At 40.4% G+C, this 14,433-nt stretch overlaps 2 protein-coding genes across 7 annotated transcripts in view; one reads left to right on the top strand and one right to left on the bottom strand.

Moving 5' to 3' along the window:
• Positions 1 to 5,497, bottom strand: part of SMAD1 (SMAD family member 1) — a 110,449-nt gene extending 104,952 nt beyond the window's left edge. Inside the window, exons 1-2 of the mRNA XM_065061938.1 lie at positions 5,266 to 5,497; positions 4,232 to 4,362 (exon numbers count right to left, since the gene is read on the bottom strand). The gene's annotated coding sequence lies outside the window, so the exon portion shown is untranslated. The remainder of the gene's footprint in view (positions 1 to 4,231; positions 4,363 to 5,265) is intronic.
• A 96-nt stretch (positions 5,498 to 5,593) lies between these two features.
• The window catches only part of OTUD4 (OTU deubiquitinase 4), a 31,694-nt gene continuing 22,854 nt past the window's right edge, over positions 5,594 to 14,433 (top strand). For 4 of the 6 annotated variants that reach the window (XM_065061931.1, XM_065061934.1, XM_065061933.1 and 1 more), the window contains exons 1-4: positions 5,594 to 5,760; positions 8,151 to 8,680; positions 10,194 to 10,277; positions 13,310 to 13,360. In XM_065061931.1, the coding sequence (XP_064918003.1) occupies positions 8,516 to 8,680; positions 10,194 to 10,277; positions 13,310 to 13,360 (300 nt within the window). In that variant the 5' untranslated portion in view covers positions 5,594 to 5,760; positions 8,151 to 8,515. The other 2 variants (XM_065061932.1, XM_021284047.2) reach the window with 2 other exon arrangements.

Consider the following 14,433-nt stretch of genomic DNA (forward strand, 5'->3'; position numbering starts at 1 on the left):
TCACATTATTAAAAAAACTTTGGTAAGGTTCCCAGGCAGGACTTTTACAGGCATTTTCCCACATACGATGGGCAATTAGACAGTATGAAAAGTGACTTCCAGTTCGCAACATTTCATTTCATTTGGGAGCCAATGTGATTTAGTGGCTAGACTAGTTTAAAAGACAAGGAGCCAGAAGAGTTTAACATTTTCAGGAAGGCTGAGGCATTCACTGAATTACCTTGGGCTAATCACTTAACTGTTATGTTCTTCAGTGCAACCATCTGTAATAGGGGTCAAAACACCACCCCTCCCAAACACTCCTTGAAAAACAGATGCTTAAGCCTAGTTCAGTTCTGCAAAGTAAATAAATTACAAAAAAGAGCAAGGCAAATACAGCATGAGAACAAGACATTCCTTTAGCAACCTTACTAAGTCGAACAGAGATGCAGATGCAATTAAAGTCTACTCAAGTGCAATGTTGTATATCCTTGAGCTAAAAGCCAGCACTCTCTGATATCTACTTGGTTGTTAAATGTTCACTTCGAAACCACAAGGTAAAATTCAGACTTCAGTTATATAGCTTCAACCTCACTGACTTCAGAAAAAACAGTGGAAATCCATGGAGTAGTATCCTATGAAGTGGTGTCTAAACGTCATGAACACAAAGGCAGACACTTCTAACTCACGGAAATAGGCATCAGCAGCATTAGTACTTTGCATTCTTTGTTGACACGTGCTTACTTTAAATCCCTGTGCATTTTTATGGTACTCTATCAAAGAGAAAACAGTTGTCATAGCCATTGTTCTAATCTGGACACTAGCTCAGAGTATCTTGTGGAAAACAGCAACACTATTACCATATAAAGATGTACAGCAAATGGAAAATTAATCTGGCAGTTACGGCACAAGAACAGAGATCAGGAACCCACCCAGGTTCCATTTTCAGATGTGTCAGATGCTTCCTGGATGACCATGTGCATGTTGTCAAATTTTGATGTTCCAGTTTCCTCATCTGCACAATGGATCAAGCAGCACTTGTTAAAGAAGTTGTGTGCTTTGAGACCGAGATGAAAAAAGGCTCAAAAGGTCTGAAGTTAAGGAGGAACTGCAAACTGCTAACTATGGCAGTCTAACTCAATTATTTTCCTTTTCAATTAATGCATCATTCAATTAACTTGGCATATCATTGAAAACATTCTGCAGTAGAGGCATACATGGTTTAAATGCCTGTGTCATCATCAGCTGAATTAATACTACCTTTCACACAGAATACACATGTATTTTGTACTTAAAACCATGCAGAAGTCCCGTATCCTACCAAAATGCAGCATGGTACGTGGAAAGTCTGTGGTTTCAAACATTATTTGCAGTGGTTCACAAAACCTGGGAACACAATGATATTTTCAGCAAAGCAGTGTGCTATCGCTTAAACTTATTTTCATAATCACAGCTACATACTGCAATACTGTCACTTCACACATTAGCAATAGAACTAGACCTAAGCACAGCACAGGGACCCACTCATGCATCACTTCAGCATACAAAAAGCCTCTCATGGCATCAATCTAACAAAACAATGTATTTGTGCCCGTATACAGCCGGCAGAGGCAGAATAGATGACGAAAAACAACCTGACAATCCCCTACTGCTTTATTTACACCTCGGAGTTGTTGTAGTACAATGCCTGGGGAGAGACTGAGCTCAGAACTGGACACTTCTCAGCCCTGTGCTCTGGAGCTGGGCTGCATGCTTCATGTTTTTAGTCAAAAATACCCTTGTATGGTGGTGAAGGTTTTTTTGTTTGGTTGTTGTTTGTTTTATTGGGTTTTTTTGTGTGTTTTGTTTGGATTTTGGGTGGGGGGCAGCATGTATTGAGTGTACTGATTGTGTTCCCCTAGCAAAATATCAATTCAGAAGTTACTGCCTTGATCCCTCATCTCATGCTTGAACACATTAAAAAACCCTAAAATGTTCAGGGAGCTAATGCCATCTAAAGGCTGATAAGCTCAACTACGATATACTGCCACTAGCTTTATGACCATAAGGAAAACCACTGCATCTAAGTGCTACAGATTCAAAGTCCATCTCTTTGTATATAATTTTTAAAAAGCTTACTTAGCACCACAGCTTTATTAGTATTATGATTTATCCTGATTTTATTTATGAATATTATTTCATTACACTTGCACTTACTGTGAGCAAAGTTGTTAGTAGTATGTACTGCTGCTCATTTCAAAACACATCAGAAGTCAAAGAACAAATATTCTGCAGCAACATTAGAGATTTATATATTTGAATGATATTTTTTCTAAGCTTTGCTAAAAGACAGTCTCCTCCAACCACGTGCAGCCTTCTTAAACATAAAGGAAAGCACCTGGTTTCTAGAACTTCCTGACATTGTGCTCAATTTAAGTGTAAGGCTAAAAAAGTTTCCTCCCTGGTAACTGCTCCGAGTCTTTAAAATAAAATAATAAGAAAATCTATCAGATTGGTTAATTTAAAATGTAATTTTAAATATGTTTGCTTTACAAAATAGATACTACAAAAGAAGTATTATTAAGCAGTATGGACTTTCTGTTCAAGCTATAAGGAAAGTCAGGCTGCTGAATTATTCATCTTTGTTTGCTGAAGTGTTAAACCAGTTTTTGACAAGCATCTTTTTCTGCAGGCAAGGTGGCAGTGTTTTCTTCATTTCTGTTTATTCAATTAGCTCAGTTAAATGAATTATACTAGCTGACTTTTTTTTTTTTTCATTATTTCCATCCATAAACTGGAAACAGATGGAAAGAACAGGATGATCTTTACTAGTTCAACACTCTTGATTGAAAGGCTGAGTGATTAAAGGAATTAAATTCTCTTCCTACAAGTATACTTCCATTTTTAATAAAACCTTTTTCAAAGTAAAACGTACTTAGAATATCTTCTTAAGAAGAAGATTCAAATACATACTTATAGTAATCTCAATTACCTAAAAGCAACTATATATTTTTTTTCTCATTATTTTCTTTCAATTCTCATATTTATCCACAAGGAGCTTGATATGAATCACAAGTAAAAGCATAATAATTACCTATTAAAAAAGGAAATTAAACAGTCCTAATTTTCTGAAATAGTAAAATGTATGTAAAAATTAAGAATCCATATAAATGTTATGTTTAAATCGGAAATGCCTCACAGGTAGATAAAACATGCCCTCTTTGTTAGCAAAAAGAAATGCTAAATTATGCATAAAGACTATAATCAGCATGTTTTAATGGTTAGCAATCAGTGAAAAATCAGTCTTTAAGAAAAAATACAACTGTAAATCAAGATTAAAAGCAGTCAGAAGGCAAAATGTTACATGATTACTACATTTTTGAAGGGTGATAATTTAAAACTCAAGTAGACTGCATTTCTGTAGTTCTTTGAGATGTAATGAAGGTGTATAATACTGGGAGTGTATGATGTTTGACTCGTCCACAGAGCACAAAGATGCAGTCAGCTATAAACAGCATGCAACAGTAATGCAACCATTACTATATTCTGCTCTGATTGCACCGCCATTCTGCAAGATAGACATGAAATCCAGGCCTATTCTTCATCAGCAGCATTAAAACCAAGTTTGTCTGCACACAGAGATCCATAAATAAAAGGGTTTATGTTTAAGCCGCTCTTATCGTTCTCTATTTAAGTCTGATCCATCACCCACTAATGGCAATAGAAATCTTCCTACCAACTCAATTAAATGTTGGACTGAGCTATTTATGCTGTGATGTCAGGAAAAGTGTATTTTTTCATTTAAACATGTAACAGTATCTCTTATTTACTGTTTAATTATTTTGTAAATATTTTTAAAGCTTCTGCATAAGGGGCATAACTGTTTTGTTGCTGTCAGTAGGAACACAACCTGGATAAGAAATTGTAAATATTCAGAAAAGACTCCAAAACCAAGTAATCATGACTTGCCAGAATACATACATCTTATGGGGAACCAAGCTCACCATGGAAGGATTAAATGAAAACTTTGAATAGGCTTTCTGGATTTGCTACAAGGGGTTCTGGACAGCTCTAATGTTCTTGGTATCTCAAGCTGAAGTCTGATAGGGATCTCACCTGGCACTACACCAGAACCAAAACCTGTCATCTCCTCTTCATCTGTTTTCTCTTTCCCACACTCTCCCTCTCTTGTGTTGGTGTTTGTGTAGCGAGTGGACAACAAAACACTCTGTAGACCTGGTCTCACCGAAAAATACTGCAGAGGAACACTTGCCTGTCAGTCAGGTCAGTTTTCTCCACGTGTTTCACTGTCCAGCTGTGTTACTGTACCTGTGCGCCAGCACCAACACAGGCACACGAAGCCACTACCAGCTCACGCGTGTGCTGTTCTGTAGCTTCAGAAACCTAAGACCAGAAAGGAATAAGTGACTTAAACTGGATTGTTTTTTAACCTACTATCTTCAAATGTAGTGTTCATGTGCAAACCTCTATTTAACATGCACAGAAAGATTGACTGAATTGCACATTACCAGGCAAGCCTAGTTGTTTATTTCACCTCATACTCTATTTCAACTAAAAATAGTTATTTCAGACAAAGACAAAAGTCTCCTAGTGGACTACTAAGCAAATAGGTAATCTAGAAATATTTTTTTTTACCAGACCACGTTTTTTACTGTCTTTATGCATCAGGCTTTATCACCACAATTAATACGCATGCTAGCTAGGTTAAAGTATTTGTTTACTTATTTATTTTCTTAATTCCCCCTGAACACTTTGGGTTGCTCTAGCCTGAATAAGCATTTTATTTGGGAAGAAAAAAAAAAAATAATCAAGTTTGAACTTGTCACCCACTTGCTTACTCTTCTCACAACCCTCCCACTACCGATCTGCAGAAATTTTACACATTTCTTCATGCCGGTTACAGCATCTCTGGGAAAGAGCGACGCGTTATGAGAACACACGCTATTGCTGTGACTGCACAACGCATCCTGAGGGCACAGTTTTAACAGTTCTTCCTTTTGGCAGCGAGGCCGATGGGATGGCCGGCTCCCGCCCCACAGCGGGCTGGCAACTCGTCACAAGAATCACTGGCCACGAAAACTCTTAAAAACCGCTTCCCGTTGCACCTCACAATTCGGCTAAACCACCCGAGGAAGCGGTGCCATGAGGCAGAGAGAGCCCGCCCGGCCCCGCGGATGCCGGGGTGTGAGGATAGTCCCCAAAGTCCCCCACCCGCCCTTGGCGGCGGCAAACCCGAGCACTGGGACCTGCTGGGGAGGGGGAAGAGAGACGTTCCCCGGGCCGTACCACTGCGTGCCCCCTCTGGGTGGGGACATGAGGCGGCTGCCGCTCGCCTCGGCACCATCCGGCTCCCTAAAGCCGCTCAGGGACGGAGCCTAGAACAGTCCCGCGCGAACCGCCTCTCCTTCCTCCGGCACTTCGGCATTCTCGTCGGCCGCCTCTTTCCTCCCCTGTACGGCAAATGGTACGAGCCGCAGCAACCCACACAGGTGTGGCCGGCGGGACAAACCAACTGCGGCCGAAGGGGGAGGGAAACGGTGCGGGCGCGCGCTCGCTCGCGTGTGCGGCGAAGAGTGATGAAAGGCGGTGAGGCGGGAGGGCGAGACCGGGCCGGCGCTGGCAGCAGCCGCATCATCGGGGAGCGACGCGAGCAGCACGGGCGCCGCGGGAGATTGAATTGTCTGCGCCGCCGCTGGGGCCGCTGCCGCCACTGCAGCCGTTGCTCGGGGGGAGGAGAAGGAAGAGGAAGAAGGGCCCACGCGCCCGCCCGCCCCTCCACCGGTAAGTGCCAGTCAGCGGGTGGGGGAAGGGAGCGGGCCCCACCGCGCCGCGGCTCGTCCGGGCGGGGAGTCCGGCCCCACCGCCGGGGCGGTGGCTCGTGTGGCCGGGCAGGCAGGGCCGCTGAGGAGGCAGCGCCCTCCTGGAGCTGCTCCTGCTCCGGGAGGCCGTCGAGCTGCAGGCCGAGGGGCCGCCCTTGCCCGGGTGCCCGTTCCCGGTCTGTGCCGAGGCGCCCAGGCCGGACTTGCGGACTGGGAGGAGGCTCCTAGTGAAGCGGCGCTGCGTGAAGCGGGAAAGGGCGGGCGTGAGGCCGGGTTAAAACTGGTCTCATCTCTTCAAGGTTGCAGTTTGATGAGTGAAGGCAGACTGCCCCCCCCCACCCGCAGGGCTGGCCCCTCCGCTTTGCTGGCTCAGGTGTTGGCACAGGCAGGCTGTGAATTGAAAAGTGAATCGCAAAATTAATCTTGGCTTAAAAATAAAGTTTTATTTATCTATATCTATATCTATATATATATATATATTTTTTTTTTAAGACTGAGTCAGCTTCCTGAGCTGTTTCAGTGCATGGTTAGCAGAAGTGCTTGTGTGGGCAATAGAGATTGGGAGGCTGGTGCAGAGGAGGAACTAGTGGTAGTGGTAGAAGTGATAACTGAAAGTGTTAATAAAACTACTCACTAATTAGAACATGTGGAGTAACTCATGAGTTATAATTTGGTCATTCTTATCTTGGTGGAGCATTTATTTTAAAGTTGAGGTGTATCAAATCTCTTTCAGTGGATGCATTTTTCCCTGTGCCTAAGAATGTGTGTGTATATACCAGCTAGATTTCTTCAGACAAAGACAAAAGTCTCCTAGTGGACTACTAAGCAAATAGGTAATCTAGAAGATAGTGAGAACTTCACCTTTTTGGAAATAGATTGCCTGTTGTATAGCGGTACTTGGAAAAAAGAATCTGCGGGCCACTGTTGCCTGATCGACTTCAGGAGTTGGTTGCAAAAAGACTGGCCTTTTAGGAAACGGACAACTATATGACTTTAATTCTTTAATTTTCTCATTGTGTTCACTTATCAGAACTAAATTTACATTCTGCCACATACTGGATGAAGTGTGGTTTTGCATCTTGCAGATGTGATGAAAGGCATTTGCCTTTCCCCTAGCTGGCCTTCAGAATCACAATGACAAAACGCTCAAATATGAGAGAAGACAAATTTGTGGATATGTTAGAAGATAGTTTTCTCCCTAACTGTGACAAATATGGTAAGGAAAAATGGGATATTTCTAAGAAACTGTCTAACTGGACAGTAGTTTGTTGGTCTCAACAGCATCTTGCCAAATCACTTATTTACAGAAAAAGCGCCTCCCGCCTGCAGGACTCTGCTGGTCTTAGTTTCATAAGTTAATATGGTAGCTGAGTCAGTGGCCTCAGCTGTTTGTAGTTCAGTCTTGTTAGATGACCTTTCCTGTCTTCTCACCAGAAGTTTGAACTTTCCGTCCAGCCCCTTGCTAGTATTTTTACCTCGCACTCCTTGTCTCAACCATCCCCATGCTGCTTGACCAGCTTTCTGTGTCTCTTGGAGTTTTAGATGCCTTTAGCGCTTTACTTTCACTTTGCTCAGTTTCTATTCTCCTTCTTTACAGAGATCGCCGGGGAATTTGCTTTTGTTTCTAGCAGACCAACATTCTTTTGGGCAAACGAGGGCTTCTGTAAGGAAAAGGGGGTTTGGTACTGCTTATACAGAGCTGCTGGAGCACTTTCTCCTGACTCAGCCTGGCTTGTAACTTCCGCTTATTCAATCAGTTATTATTATATACGGATCTCGGCTCAGGTCACAGGCCTCTCTGGTCTTATTATTGCTGGCTGAAAATAAAAAAAGAATCAGGGCTTTTGTTCCTTCTGTCTTCATCTACTGAGACAGCTTTGTAGCTTTCCCTCCTAGGTAAGTCAAACAATCACAGTAAAAAAAAAGGGGGGGGGGAGGGGGCGAAAAAGCATTACAGGTTTGGAAAGTTTGGGGTTTTTTTGTGCACCAAAATCTTCTAAAGGCTGTTTTATAATGCTAAGAGCAATTTAGTCATGCAGTTGTTACAAAAATACCTTTTGCTTCTTACCACTGAGAGCAGTATAAACAAAAGTAGTATATTAGAAGTACTGAACGTCTATGGCTTTTTTTTTTTATTTTTATTTCTTAATTTAACTAAACCTCCCGTGGCTGCGGCGGGCTGCGCTCCCCGCCCGGCTCCCTCTTCCTCCCCCGCCGGGACTACCATTCCCAGCAGCGCCCGGGCTAACAGTGAAAATAGAGGCCAGGTGACGCTTTCTTTTTTTGTTGTTCCTCCTCTGTGGCCCGGCGGCGGTAGCACATGTCCTTTCTCTTTTGTTTTCCGCCCGGCAGGCCGGCAGCGCGCCGGGGCTCGCCGCCCCGGAGGAGCAGCGGGACCGAGACCCCGCCGGAGCCGTTCCCGGGAGCTGCCGCCCGTCCTGCCAGAGGAGCGTAGAAGCGACATTGTTTATGGAGCCGCAAGTCCAGAGCGCGGAGTAAAACTTTGCACTTGTTCCCCACATGCAAATTGATAAAGTGAGACCGGCTGCTTTTCCTATTGCTGCTGCTACCTCGAGTGTTGGGGGGAGGACCCGGCGCTCTTCTCCCCCAACCTGCTGCTGTTTCCTTTACCCGACCCTGGAGCTGCTTGCTGGGTTTGCTTTGCCATGTGGGGCTAGGAGAGGTGCAGCGATTCTCCACGGCCTGAAGCGATAAACATGGAGTCGACGTGCAAAGCCGACGGCGGGGAGCAGAGTCATCAGGGCAGCGGTACGGCAGCCCCCGGGGAGGATTCCATGGACTGCTACCTGCGATCTCAGGGCTTGTACAGGAAGAGAGTTGCCAAGGATGGATCTTGTCTTTTCAGGGCTGTGGCCGAGCAGGTAACTAACTGCTTACATAAACGAAGCTACTTCGCATGAAAGCATGGGAAGTGGGTCTCATTATAGGGTGATAATTGGTGTTTAAAATGCAGACAAGTGTGGGTTAAGGTTACGCAGTCATGTGCCAGGGAAAAAAAAAAAATAAATATTTCACGGAAGGGCAGAAGAGTTCTCCCTGTACAGCCATCAATAAATTGTTACCTGTTTTGACCTTCCACTGCAGCCTCAGAGCTTTTTTTCAGTGTAAGATTTCAACATTCGAGCACAAATGCTTTGTATGAGACTATCTAGGAAACTGAATTTAGTGGAAAGGGCTGAAAAGCCTTGTTCTTAGTTTTCTTAATTACTTTACTATAAAGTTAGAGAAAGTGAGTAGTTTGCTTTCAGTTCTTCCTGTTGAGTTCCCCTCCCCCATTTCAGTGTTAGTTTTAAAGAAAAAAAGTGACAGCGTCATCTTGTCTTAAATACAAACACGCAGCAGTGGGAGCTCTGGTGCTTCTGATTCTGGGAGCCTGGATTCCTGTGCTAATTATATACAGTTAACTTTTATTTTTAATTACTTTCCCCATTGAATTTATAACTTCAGGCAAGCAAAAACAGTTGTTCTGAAGTGAGTGTTTATTTCAAGAGAATAATCAATGAATATACATTGATATTCTAATGTTGTTCATTAATATTTATAGAAGGTGTCTTCTACACTCCAGTGTATGTAGAACTTTTTTCCAACTTTTAATTAAATTTTAAACATCCTATTATTTTATTAAAGGGAAAGTCTTTAATTCAGAGTTAAGAGATGTTTATGCACAAATTTGTCCTAATATCTGTACACTTCATGAAGAAAAACTGAATTGATCTGAATTAGGAAGTGTTTTATATTAAGGGCAATGTGTAAGGATTGCAAGAGAGGCTGCTATTTAAATTGGCTGGAACTTACCTACATTGTGGTGAGGATGCAGAAAAAGACACGTTAGAGGTAGCTCTGAAACTGTGATGAAAGTAGTAGTTTTCTAGTAGAGATTTGAATAGGAGGTAGAATGCAGGTATCAAACGGGGATCTGAATTCCTGGCTTCCAAATCAGTGCTTGGGCAACAGACCTACACCTCTTAAAGTCAAGAGACAGTAACCCTGCACTCTCTTTTATTTGGTTGAATTTCATTTGAACAAGTGCATGTTACTATTTGATTTCTTCATCCACTCCTGCAGTAACTTCTTCAATTAATTGAAATCATTTACAAAGGAGTGTGTTAAAGAATGACAACAAATGCTTCTCCTTTTGCTTAGTAAATCCTCATAAAATTGAAGATTTGAATTTAATATGTTTGTGAATTCTGCAGTTACTTAATTTTTTTAGTAAGTAATCGAGGTTTCACTTGCATAAATGTGTTGTTAAATATTATTAAAAATAAACCTAGCATGCTTCCAAGCCTGTATTTAGACAACAGTCTTTATTTATGAACCATCATCAAAAGTTTTGGGAACCAGTGTCACTTTCTTCTTTTTCTCCATTTGTAGGTGTTACATTCTCAGTCTCGGCATATTGATGTTAGGATGGCTTGTGTAGACTATCTTCGTAAAAATAGGGAGAAATTTGAAGCAGTAAGTATTCTTGTTTTCTTTGTGAGCATTTTAGAAAATGTGGCTTTATTCCTTCCACTTTTCTAAGGTATATTCTGCTGTTTCTGAAAGTATTAGCATACACTGGTTGGTGCTTTTCAAAGTGTGTGCTCTTTAAATTAGTCGGCACATATTGGTAGTGACTCACTTTCATAAGCCTGAAGAAGGACCTGTACACTGCTTGGACTGGCGGGTGGAAAGAGTGGGGAGAGTTTTTAATGCTCATTAAAAAACAAAGCAAACTTACTTTAATAGTCTGTAGTGGAGCTACCAAAATCTGTATTTTATTTTGTTATAATGCCTATTTAATGAAGGTCATAAAATGTTCTTATTGTGCTATTTAGTTGTTTCCGCAATATATGAGCGATTTGGCTGCTGAGATCAATGAAATTTATTTCAGGGTCTACAATTGATTATGTATTGCTACTGTGTATTTTTCTAAACATCTGTAGTGAAGTTCTGCTTCGTCAACCATAGGCATAAAATATTTTTATATTCATCTATATTTGGCCAATGCAGTCAGTGTTGACATAATAAAATCCTTTTTTTCTTCCCTTTAAAAAAACTGTAATAAATAATGGTGTTGCTGCTAGTGTTTGTGTGTGTTTTAGTGTATATACCACCTAACTGATTTTCAGGATAGCTAAACAAAGGTGTAAACATTTGTTATTAGAGGATTATTACTTAGCTCTCTCTTTCTGTTCTGAATTTACCCAAACTTAAAATTAAAAGGCTGTTTTAGATGCATATTGACATAGGGAAGAGAAGGAAAGCAGAAATAAGGATGTGTGTATTTGCTGTAATTTCTGACAAAGTGCCCTGTGTTCAAATGTGACTGATTACTGTTAATGTGGAAGTTGTCAAGAATGAATGACATGAAATACAGTGAGTATCTCAGGGAGAATGCAGCTCTGACTTTACTATTTCTATTTGCAAGGACTCTTCATTTTTTTTTCTAGTCCATCTGAGAACTTATCAGCTCTTAGATCTCTCTCTCCCTCTCTTTCTCTCTCTCTTTTTTTTAATTTTTTTACTGCTGATTTTAAATCCCTTTCTTTCCAGAATTACCCCTTTCATTCCAGTATCTGCTTCTCTACTTCTGTTTTCTTGTTGTATTGTGTAGTGTTTGGAAATACCATGGCCGTTCTTGGCTCTAAATGTGTTTCCCCTGCCTAGTTCTGGCACCTTCTCAGCTGAGTAACTGCTTTGTCAACTCCAACTGGTTTTACTGTCTTGGTCTCTCTCCTCCACTGTACTTTTTTTGATCAGACTTGACCCAAGTGATGTGACCTCTTCTCTATCCATCTTTGCTGTCCTTCTGAAAAGTCTCTTTAAGTTTCTTGTCATTTTTCAAAATGGGATTTTATTTACAAGGTTGAAGTGTTTCATACCTGTTCTCATTTCATAGTGTTCCTACTTCCTCCCATACATTGCTTAATCTCTGCTGATCTCCTGCAGTCTCTGTATCTCTTAACTTTGTATTGCTAGCTTATCTCTCTTAAATAAACAAAAAAAAAAACAAAAACCAAACAAAAAACCCCACAACAACAAAACCAAACAAAAGCCAACAAAATAACAACCAAAAAACTCCAAACAAACAAAAAAACACCACACAAAACCACAACCAAACAACAAATGCCTCTTTCTCTAGTCTCTTAGTTTAAATATTTACTCATCTGTCTTAGTATTTACCAATAGTACTCACTGAAGTTCATCTTCTCTCTGTGTACTGTAGCCATTTCAGCTTGGATTTCTGTCTCTTTCATTCCATTGATATTGCTGTAACCAAGGTTTCAGGTGACTTTGTGTAACCACTGTCTTAATTTTCATCCACATCCTTTCTTGAAGTGTTATCTTTGGTTGCTACTCTCTTCATTCTCTTTTTAACTCTTCCATTTTCTATGAGAACTTTCTAGTGCCCTTCCTTTCTTCCTCTATGTGTTATATTTAGGTCATTTATTTTTAAGATGTGAAACAACTGTTGTCCATGGTCATGTTTTACTGATCCACCTTTTAACTTCCTACCTGAGTCTGTCTAAATTGAAAATTTTGGCCCAACGTTTTGATTCTTGTTGTGAACAACACTGTCCAGCCAGGTTCAAAATGGCTAAAGCAGAACTTTTAATCTCTCTGCTTCTCACAGTTTTCCTTATGATCGTGTTTCTTAATTATTATGAGTAAAGAGGTCATCCTGGTTGTAGCTTAAGTTCATTATGGGAACTGCTTCTTTCATTGGACCTCTATGCATATTTAACTAAATGAAACAAATGGTGTCTAAATAGCATTTTAAAAATACAGGTTCTCTGTTGGCCAGCATGGCTGAAACACTTTGAAGTTAACAAGTCTCAATTACCATAGTTTGTTTCTCTGGCATTGACAAATGTGACTTTGGTCTCTTCTTGCGTGTTAAGGAGTGCAGCTGAAGAATCACTTCCTTAGCCTGGCACTTACAGTGTAGCCCTATTGTTTGCATCCTTTCACTGAAAGTAAAAGCAGTTTGAAGTGATGCAGAAAAGAGAAAAAGTGCCTTATGATTTGCCTACGCTATATCTTATGGCTACTTGGGTACTACAGAAATGTGACTCCCATTTCTGATTGTCCGTTGCTGCCTGCTTTAACAAGATACTTGGATGAGCCCACACATGCTCTCCCCAGTGATGCTGTGCACCTCTGGGATAAATTGCCCATAAATATCTACTTGCCAGCAGCTTTGCTTTCTTTAGATTCCCTGTTTGGCTCCTGGATTTCTTTTTGGGCTTTTGCTTGTTCAGTTTGGATTGTGTGATGATTCTAAAAGCTGTTTATGTGGTTATTTTCTGGAATGCAGACCAATGTATTTGGGCATTTATTCCCTCATCTCTACGTCACTTTATACTTAGATTGTTAGTTCTTTGAGGGCACGATAGTCTTAAATTTCCAATGGTACATTCCCATTGGTTCAGTGGGTCATAGATTGGGGGTTCCATACACTACGCTAATAAAAATAACTATTACTTTTTTTTTTTTTAATACAGTTCATAGAGGGGCCATTTGAAGAGTATTTAAAATGTCTGGAAAATCCACAGGTATGTTAAACTTGATTTTATAATAGAAAGCAGTATTGTTGTTGGAGTTGATGGGTAATGCGTTATTCTCACATGTTTTTGACTTAGCTTAAGCGGTCTTCGAATTATGTGAATATATATTTTTGTTTGTACTCTATATTGTAAAATTATTTGGGGGTTTTTTTGCATGTCTTGATTTAAGTGTTGTTCCTCAAAACGGTATCCAAATGTTTCCAGCCTTTGCAAACACCGACAAATATACCATGGCTACCTTTTTCTTGAAGGCAGCCTTGAATAAAGGTCTAAGAGTTTAGGTGATTGAAAGACAGTTACTGATGTGAGAAATATTATAGACAGTAGCCACAGGTTTTTGTGAATATATTGATTTAAAGCAAAATTATCTCCCCTCCTCAATTTGATTTTAATATTTTTAGTAATTTTAATATTTTTATTAGGGAGTTAACAATTTGTGTAAACCGAGTGGGATTGGGAAAAGAGGACAATCTAGTCCAACGTTGCAAAATCTGTTAATTCTCTTAAGCATTTATTTGTACATAACTTTGTTAAACTTTCCCTTCCTAGAAAGCATAATTTATTTTTCCACGTCCCCTTGGCTCCCACCATACCTACAGCATTCTTAGTTAGAATGGCTAACCAGATGATTCTTTATTTCAGTTTCCAAAATTAATGGTGGAAAATAGTGGATGTTAGCCTATTCTGCTTCTGTCTTGCTTTGTTTATTCCAGGATGTTTAATCACAAAGCTTTGTGAGTCAAATCTTGTGGTTATATGCTGTGCTAAATAGTAGATCGTGCCATTTTTAGTAGAACTTACTCTGCTCTGAACTACAACACTGCGCTGTGTGTATAGAAAATGTGGTTTTTGTACATCTGTTAATGTTTAAAAAAATATTTCTGAAAAACATACAGTAGCTCTTTTACATGCTCAGCAGAATTAATATCGTTGTTCTAGCTTATAAAATTGTCATGACAATTTAAAAAAAAATAAAAAAAATCCCAGCCTGCTACAAATTCCTGCCCCAAATTTAATTTCAGTTGGTTTTAATTTAGTAAGTATTCAAAACAAACAAACCC

Source organism: Columba livia, chromosome 4 (assembly GCF_036013475.1).
Source record: "Columba livia isolate bColLiv1 breed racing homer chromosome 4, bColLiv1.pat.W.v2, whole genome shotgun sequence".
NCBI classification, from domain to species: Eukaryota; Metazoa; Chordata; class Aves; order Columbiformes; family Columbidae; genus Columba; species Columba livia.